Source organism: Theobroma cacao, chromosome 10 (assembly GCF_053813885.1).
Source record: "Theobroma cacao isolate CCN51 chromosome 10, ASM5381388v1, whole genome shotgun sequence".
NCBI classification, from domain to species: domain Eukaryota; kingdom Viridiplantae; phylum Streptophyta; class Magnoliopsida; order Malvales; family Malvaceae; genus Theobroma; species Theobroma cacao.
The window spans coordinates 16,076,385-16,085,244 of NC_142648.1; the positions used below are offsets into that span (position 1 = coordinate 16,076,385).

General features: G+C 34.1%; 1 protein-coding gene across 1 annotated transcript; it reads right to left on the reverse strand.

The window, feature by feature from the left end:
- Positions 1–1,164: 1,164 nt before the first annotated feature.
- LOC18586746 (uncharacterized) lies at positions 1,165–7,579 on the reverse strand. Its single transcript, XM_018128956.2, has 14 exons — positions 7,291–7,579; positions 5,738–5,849; positions 5,058–5,170; positions 4,867–4,989; positions 4,582–4,754; positions 4,313–4,388; positions 3,173–3,259; positions 2,824–2,904; positions 2,706–2,738; positions 2,259–2,312; positions 2,082–2,123; positions 1,809–1,887; positions 1,659–1,729; positions 1,165–1,566 (listed from the first exon to the last, which is right to left on the reverse strand). Exons 1-14 carry the CDS (start codon positions 7,486–7,488, stop codon positions 1,468–1,470), a joined length of 1,341 nt encoding a protein of 446 aa, XP_017984445.1. The 5' UTR covers positions 7,489–7,579; the 3' UTR covers positions 1,165–1,467.
- Between the last annotated feature and the right edge of the window lie 1,281 nt (positions 7,580–8,860).

An 8,860-nucleotide genomic window follows, 5' to 3' on the forward strand; every position in this document is an offset into this window, starting at 1 on the left:
AGAATCTAGCATGTAAAGATCCTGTGGAAGCTATTCCTTGGGCCATTATTTTTATACATGCAATTTGGCTTTTGTGGTTTTGGAGAAACATGAATTTATTTGATAAATCTTTTATTTGGCCTGCCAATGCGACAAAACAAGTTTGGACAAAAGCAAAGGAAGCATGGGACACACTGGGTAAAGAGAACCACAGACTGAAACAGGAAGTTTTAATTGCATGGGGGAAGCCTAAGAATGGGTATGTAAAACTAAATGTTGATGGTCGTGCCAAGGGACAACCTGGGCTGGCTGCTTCTGGGGGTGTGATCCGAGATGACTATGGGAATTGGATAGCAGGATTTTGTCAAAAAATTGGTATCACTTTTTCTTTAACAGCTGAGCTATGGGGCATTTATCAAGGTTTGACATTGTGTTGGAATAGAGGTCTCAGGAAAATTTGTGTGGAAATTGATTCTATGTTAGCTCTACAAAAAATTTATTCTCAATCTTCTATGTTAGATCCGAATGCTCAGTTATTGAGAAGGATTAAAGAGCTTCTTCAACAAAGTTGGGATGTTACAATTTCTCACGTACATCGTGAAGCCAATCAGTGTGCCGATTGGATGACAACACATATAGAAAATCTAAAATTGAGTTTACATATTTTCGAATATCCACCACATGGTATTGTTTACTATTTATTTACAGACAGTCTAGGCATATCATGGTCTAGGATGATGTAATATTTTTTATCTTTTTCCTTATATATAAAAAAAAAACAATATAATTCTACTAATGATGGTACTCAACAATCTTCTAAGCAAAATCATATCGAACTTAATCCAAGTACTCTTCTGATAAATCCTAAATTGAGAAAAAAAATTAATTATTATTTATTATTTTAGTTATGACACCACTCAAAAAATTTTCTAAATCCGCCTTGTATATATATATAAACCTAAGTAAAAAAGTGAAGTAGAAGAAAGAAAATTGGAAGATTTGACATGCAGCGTTTCTAACTCTTTGCAACAATGAAATTTTTCTTTATTATCATTATAATATGTTAATTAAATATATAAAATAGACATAATACTTAGACAAATGATTAGTAAGCCCATTCCAGTTTAAGGTACTTCAAGCCAAGCTAAAATGAGAGGCTATGAGTCTTATTTAGAGACAAGGGCATAACTTCCCAAGAGAAAAACATAATATTGCATAGAAAAAAAAAAACTTGTTTTTCCAAAATTACAACACTATCTCAAGTCAACAAAATAGATTTACAACTGCTCCTAAGCTACAATCCAGTTGGGTGATATTCAACTAACAGGAGGTTAGAGCAGTTAATTAGGTAGCCCATCTTAAGCCCTCCACACTTAGTCATCTAATCTTGAGTAAGTGTCTAAGTTGTCTTATGCTACGGCTTATGTTCTTGCTGTCTAGCGACACAAGTTATTCGCACTGATATTTAGAGCTACTTAATTGTTACAGTTAACTGTTGGATAAAAGTGATGCTTCCATGTCTTCCTCTGTCTCCTGGATTGAGTTTTCTCCTGGTTGGAGGAGACAAGCAAAACACAAGGATATCACCTAAAATTCGACAGGCAAAAAAACGTTGAGAATCAGTCCAGAGAGACAAAACGAGACTGAGATAGAGATAGAGATAGTAGTTTGGGCTTTACCAAGCATATGGATGCAACTATGATACTAAAACCTTTGCAGTTGAAAGGGGCATTGCTAGATAGGAACCATGCTGAAATAACACTTTCAAGCAGTGAGCAATTGAATCAAAGTGCTTTATCCTTCAATCAAGGATCACACAATCAACTTACAAGTCAATGGACTCATTGCAAGTGGTGATAACAAACTTGCCATAGCTTGAACACCTGCAATAAATCCCTGCACTGTTCCCTGTGATACCCAAAATTTTAAGCAAGACGACAAAGAGGCAATGGAAATTAGCCATGTCTGGAAGGAGTTTAAAGAAAGGATGAAATTCCAGCAAGTCATCTGCTTATAGAATAAACTCTTGCAAGTTTATCTACATTCTTAAAGTTAAAAGCCAAAGAAAAGAAACAACATAAAAAAGTAGATGCTTTTGAAACCTGATCAGTTACGCTTGATGCCTTGGAGATGATAGCATAAGTCTGAAAACAGAAATTTAACAATGCAATGATCATTCACAATCAATCCGAGTTGATTTATAATTATGCTTATTTCTGGACACAATGTTTATGTAATTCAGAGATTGAAAACGAGAAATTAAGGGAAATGCTACTTACTGAAGGTTTCACAAGCACATAAATGACTCCAAATGAGGCACCCAAGTATGGAACCTGCATATTGATATAATACCTCTTCTTGTTCAGTCTGGGAGGGGAGAAGAGAAGCTGCTGGATTTGTAGTAAGGTAATCTACCGTATTGCTCCTCATTTTAAAATAAATGTTTTAATTTCTAAATATGCATGCACTTTACCGGAAAATGATTGGTTCCTTTGATCCTGTTACAGAAGTGAGAATCTTTGGATCTAAAAGTTTATGCCGAAAGGTAAGGCTCAACCAACATATAGCAATACAAACCTATCTCAAGTAATTCACCAATGTCATCTTTCGAAACTACAAGTGTTGATATATCATAAATAGGTGAGAAATTGGTGTTACAGAAAGTTTTGGTAAGCCTATTATATGAGCTGAAATTTCATGCAAACAAATTATATACAGCTACATACCCAGGGTGCCCAAGCCAAGCCATTGAATAGTGCCTACACATTAAAAAAGCAATATTAGATTTTTTTTTTCTTTTTCCTTTTTTTTCCCTGTTTCTGAGTGAAGAGCAAGACAACTTACGTAAGCTATTGATGCGAGTAAGGCAATGCATAGTATCACCTTCTCTCCAACCAAGGGATTGATTAGAGGAAGCACCAAAATCTAGCAGGAGCAAAGCATAACACAGAAAATATGTCATGTTAAAGACTGTTTTCAAAGAACTCCTACAGGGAATATTGAAGAACAATCAGTGGTTTTGTATTAGCAATTAGACGAGATGAACGAAAGACATCAAAGACCTTTGCTTCAATGCCACTTAACAGTTGAGTGAATTTACTGAACATAATGTGAGAAGTTGTAGTCTTCATCAACAAGGCTTGTAAAACCCTTAACAAATAAAGAACATAATAATCTTGGAGAGAATACACACCTGAGAAGCAATTGAACCTATTCCTACCATCATCAGAATTTCTGAAAACTGGTCCTTGTCAAAACCGAAAGCTGCTTTCAGATAGTACTGCACAGGTAGAAGTATGACAGGCAATAAAGCAATTAGGTTAAACAGAAATCACCTATAATTTCACCAAAAATTGCAGTACTAATTAAGGTTGAATGGCAATTCATTATGTCTGAATAAAGAATTCCAAATAGTATTGGTGAATTAATCCACACTGCCTATATTAGGAAACCTCTGGGTTCATGTCCTCTTGAAAGTTGATCATTAACCTTTTGTTTATGTATAATATTAGAGACATGTGAAGATGGTAAAATCATTGGCCAGATATAAAAATGGTGAAATAAATTTTCAGAAAACAACAACTTGCCCTCATTTCAGAGGTTTATGAAAGCATCTCCCCTTCTCTCCAGCAGTATCATCTCTCAAATTGGAAATGCAGACCATCCCCTCAGTGAAGCACTGAAGGCTGTGCGTCCCTAGGTAATAGGACTTTTGCTTCACAATTCAAAAGGAAATAAAAATTTCATAATTCCGCCTTGTTCCTTAATAAAGAAGCCTTTTGTTGTTTCTCATAGTTATTTAAAATCAGAGCTCAACAATTTTGGCATCTTTGGTCATAGAATTATGAATATTGTTGCCTAATGCAAATAAACATAGTTTCTGCATTTCCTTTTTCATTATCTTTTCAACCCACATGATGTGCTACACAATTTATAATATTAGCTGAATATTGTTGAAATTCACATATAAGTGATATGCCATATCAGTTAGAAGTGGGAAGTAAAAGTGGCATATATACATGAAGGGTTCAAGAAACCCATTATCTTAGGTTTTTGGGTTCAAGTAGTGTCCGACATGTATATATAAGCTTCTTCATGTGATCCCTACTGGCTCACAGATTGTCTTCTACCCCTAAGATAAGCCTATAACTATTTCACAGAAAAGAGGAGGGTAATCCCTGTTTTAGTCTAATAGCTTAAGATTCTTGTGGTAAACTCTAACACAGTCTAATCATTTCCCATCCATAAGAGAGATATATCTGAAGGCTTAGAAATGGTGAATATAACAACAATAATCAGAAAATTTTATATTATATATTGACAGAAAACTTACCAGTAAGATGGAAGTAATGCCAGACGTTCCCAACTCATAGAAGAAGGAAACGAATGAAATGCCTCGAAGTGTTGGGCTGAGAATTTTGTTAAGGAAAAGAAAAGGAACCCTTTGTTAGACAGCTATTTGATTATTCACATATAGAAGAATGTCTGAAAAGGACAATATGCTAGTTGACTCCAAATATGAAGATGGTAACATCCAAAAAGATTAATAAAGAATTGAAGATGTATCTTGAAGCATCAACATAGATAAAAATGCTAAAGTACCTGCTAATAACTATTCCTGCAGCATCTTTCATTGATTTATATCTTTTGTTGAGAACCTTCATTGACTTAGTTAAGCAGCCTGAATATTGTTCCCTTGTGGTATCTATTTCAACTGTCTCAACCAGGAAGAATTGCATATACACTGGACAAAAAATCAAGAGAACTATTGAAACCTGGAACAGCCAAGAAGATTAAAAAAAAAGCCATCAAAGTCTTGGAGAATAGTGGGATGAGAAGGTAGCAGATATGGTCATGATAATAATGTCAAAGCATGGTACAACATACCAGAAAAATGTACTTCTCAGGAAGAAAACGTGCCAGAACATTTCCTAAGACATGGGAGGCAGAAAACAGGCCGGTAATCAAACTAAATACTGCAGCCCTGTTCCTGACACTGACAACATCTGCCTGGCAAAGGAAGGGAAAATGTGATAACTGCCATCCATGATTTTCTATCAGTGAGAAATAACTCTTACCGCATAAGCAACAGCAATGCAGAAAATGCTTCCCTGACTTATAATATATGAAATTGTACGAAGCACATAATAGATGTACACAAATTCTCTGGACTGATTCCAGGCAAGTAAAGCTGCAAAAGAAGTTGAAAAAATATATATTAAGAATATGAATTACAGTGATATACTACACGTCAACGTGTAGAAAATGAGAAGCAATGTGCCTCAGCTTTTCTCAATTTCAAATGGCTTAGATAACTCAACATGTGTATCAATAATTATGCTGAAGTTACTGTGCTTTTCATTTCTTGCGTTTTAAAGTGAACATAAACCACTGGTACAGAGACGTTTCATGAAAGGGCCACTTGATTAAGTTTCGAGTAGAAACAGATTCATGTAGAAACATCTCATTAGTTTAAAAGACAATTGTTATTGTGCAATAAAGTCTCAGAATCTGAAGCTAAAGTTGTCGGAGAACCGGCCGTGTCACTTTTAATCCCATGACTGGAGTGTCTGAAAGGATTCAGGTGGCCAACCTTAATAATTTGAGTCCCTAAATTGCCATATCACATCTGCCACGTCCATACATGCAGATATAAAAGGCCAGATATATTTAATCAACTCAAAAGATATTTTTCACCACATTAAGTATGCTACAGCAATAAACTCTCAAAAAATGCTGATCTGAAATCTAAACATACCAAAAGGAACTATGGTTGTGGAGACTGTCAAAAGGAGCAATGGTTTGCGCCCATACTCATCTGCAAGCTGACCCAGAAGTGGAAGAACCAGCATTTTTAAAACTCCAACGACCTACAAGCAATAGCATTTACCCAAAAGCCTACCACTGAAGTTAATTATAACAGAAGAAAAAGAAAACGAAAGGTAAAAGTAAAGTAAATTTTAAGTATCATTTCATTCCTCCTGATTATCATCTTCTGCCGTAGTTTTTCAGAGTCATCAACATGAAATTATTCTGAGACATCCTCCCAACTGAAAATTTCATTCTTACTACCTGAATTTGCATTTTCTATCCCTTTTCTTGTCCTTTATCCATTTTAAGCCACAGAAACAAAAATTTGATCTCACTGCTAACTGCCTGCAAAGATTCATATTCTGTCTTTCCTGGTCAACATTATTTTCATCTTAGTGTTAAACACTCAAGCAGTATTCTAGACCAACTACGAGTATTCAAAATAATCCTAAACAAGAAATAGAATTAGTATCATATTAAATTCCAAGATAGCCTAAAAAGTAGACCCTAAAGTTTATTGGCAGCCTATGTATGCAGCTGTTGACAAAGTAAGTAGTTTTCAACATCATGGCTTGCTTAAATTAAAAATCAACTGCCAATGCAACCTTACATTTGAATTAGGATGTTAAGAGTTTTGAAGACATCAAGAGAGGAAGTTAGGGACCTTGACCTGCTCTGTTTATTTATTCTTTATTTATTTAGTTTTTGTATGAGAGGACTCACCCAGGTTCACCCTGTGCCCCATGTTTTACACCCAACAAACTTTTTTCCAAATTGGAAAGCTAGTCATAATCAATCATGCATCCCACTCTTTGGCTTTCATCCAGTTCAAAACTGAAGAAAAAGTTAAAGTTTAAGCAACTAAAGAACAAGTTGCAGTAAAGAATAATTAAGGGACCACAACGTGGCAACTATAGGAACTATAATCATAACTGGAAAGTATAAAATTTATGTACAAGGAACTACCATCCCACTATCCTGAAGTCTACGAATCTTAGTTTATTTTGTAATTCAAATTACAATCATAGTTTAAAAAATGAACGAAACCCACTTCAATGATAACCATATGTCCACTTTTCTATTTGTGGGGACATAAAACTTAGTAATTCTTTTCTATTTGCTGCTGCCTGTTAGTCTAATGGCTTAATGCTCTATTGCTCGGTTAGTTTGGTTGGCTGTCCAAAGGAAAGTAATTATACTGGACAGTCCATAAATCCAATATTATAATCAAAGAAAGGCATGAAAAATAACACAAGAAGAAATTCAACAGCTGTGGCAGAAGCACCTGATTAGGGAGGACAAAGGAGAAGAAATCAATTTTGAAAAATTAAAAAAGAAAATGGAGTAATTTGAACCACAAAATTGACAAAAACACCTCTAAACCAAGTTTCCTTCATGATGACATGCCGAGTAAATACAGAAAGAGGAAGTCCAAAACAATGGAAAAGAAGAAAAAAGAGAAAAAGGATTGTTGCAGTGCAGCAAAAGGAATTAACCAACCGTTTGTTGAATGCCGCTGATGTAAATAGCTTCAGAGCAAGTAGATTGGGAAGGACATAAAGCAGCAGTGACAACATCAACAAGAACAGAAACAGTCATCTCCTCAGCAATCCAATGAACACAAAGTGGCAGCAACAAGTGCAGCAAAGGCCTCAGCTCCGTAAACCCACCACAGTTCCAACTCATTCTCACTCCCATTACTGATCTCGAGAAATGAAGTAACTAAAACTGGATCAACTTTAGTTTGATTTTGATGTTTGGGGTGTACGTAAGGGTACATAAGAGAGAAAAAAAAGGGGGAGAGTGAGTGTGAGCGTAGACGTCCACGTGTTGGCTTGGGTTGGTCGTGTGTTTTGGGGTTGGGGGCCTGAGCAAGTTTCATGCTTTGGGGTCAGTCAGTACTCAGTTGAGTCGGTGACTCGGATGTAGGCCATGCATGTCCTACGGACTGCCCGGGTAATGCCATTCTACTTGGTTGCTCCAATGCCATTCTCACTCCTAGATTAACTGTTATCTCATACTTTTTAAGTGTTATTTATTTCTTTTTGAACATACAAACTTGAATCTTCTTACCTTAACATAATGTTCAAATAAGTTTTTAAATTATTTAAAAAAAATTTAATAATTTTTTTATTTTTTATTACATTAAATTAAATTTTTTTATTTTTATTTTGAAGTAAATAAATTTTTATAATTAATAATTAATTAATTATTATTAATCAAAATACGATTTATCATTTTATATTTATATAGTGTTGATGTAAAACGTAAAAAATGTTACTTGATCATGTTATCGTGTCAAATTTATATGTTACGTCATTATTAATAATGATATATCAACATTTCATATCATCATTAATTATGATATATTAATATATCACGTCAACATCATATAATATAAAATAATAAATAACACTTTGAATAACTCAATCATTAATCATAAAAATTTATTTGATTTAAAACAAAAAATAAAAAAATTTATTTGATTTAAAATAAAAATATAAAAATTTGACTTAAAATAATAAAAATATAAAAATTTATTTTAATATTTTAAAAAATTAAAATTTTTTTTTGATATTATGCTATCTATTTATAAACCTTCGGATACATGCTTATCTCGACCATAGAGCCAGCCCTTTGAGAGAGGGCGAAAAACGGCACCGTCCAAAAGACCACTAAGTGTTTCAAGGCTTGGTTCACTACTTACATTATCACATCACGGAACATGACAAGCAAGTAGAGGATAAGAGCAGCAACTTTTATGCTTCCTAGGCTTGATCCTTATACCCATAATTCTTATCTTAATATGTAATTTTGGCGTCATCCCTCTGACTTTTGTACATGATACGTTACATGAACTTTATCCATCTTACTTTTGTACATAATATGTTGTTACGTGGCAAAGTCTGTATGCCACGAATTTATCAATTTTTTCTTATTCAATTGTTATTTTAACATGAATAAAGACTTGATTAAAAATAATGAAAAAAATATTTATTTAAATTTTTTTAAGTGATTTAAGAAATTTTTTTAAGCATTCAATCAATTAATGCTACCATCCAATCCTCAA

What these genes read in the sequence shown, in the direction of transcription:
- LOC18586746 (XM_018128956.2), bottom strand. Translation starts at nt 7,488, where the DNA reads ATGGGAGTGAGAATGAGTTGGAACTGTGGTGGGTTTACGGAGCTGAGG. An exon ending in TACTCGCATCAATAGCTTAC is followed by an intron (nt 2,739 to 2,823) that starts GTAAGTTGTCTT and finishes TTTAATGTGTAG; the next exon opens with GCACTATTCAATGGCTTGGC. An exon ending in TGCAATGAGTCCATTGACTT is followed by an intron (nt 1,730 to 1,808) that starts GTAAGTTGATTG and finishes GTGTTATTTCAG; the next exon opens with CATGGTTCCTATCTAGCAAT.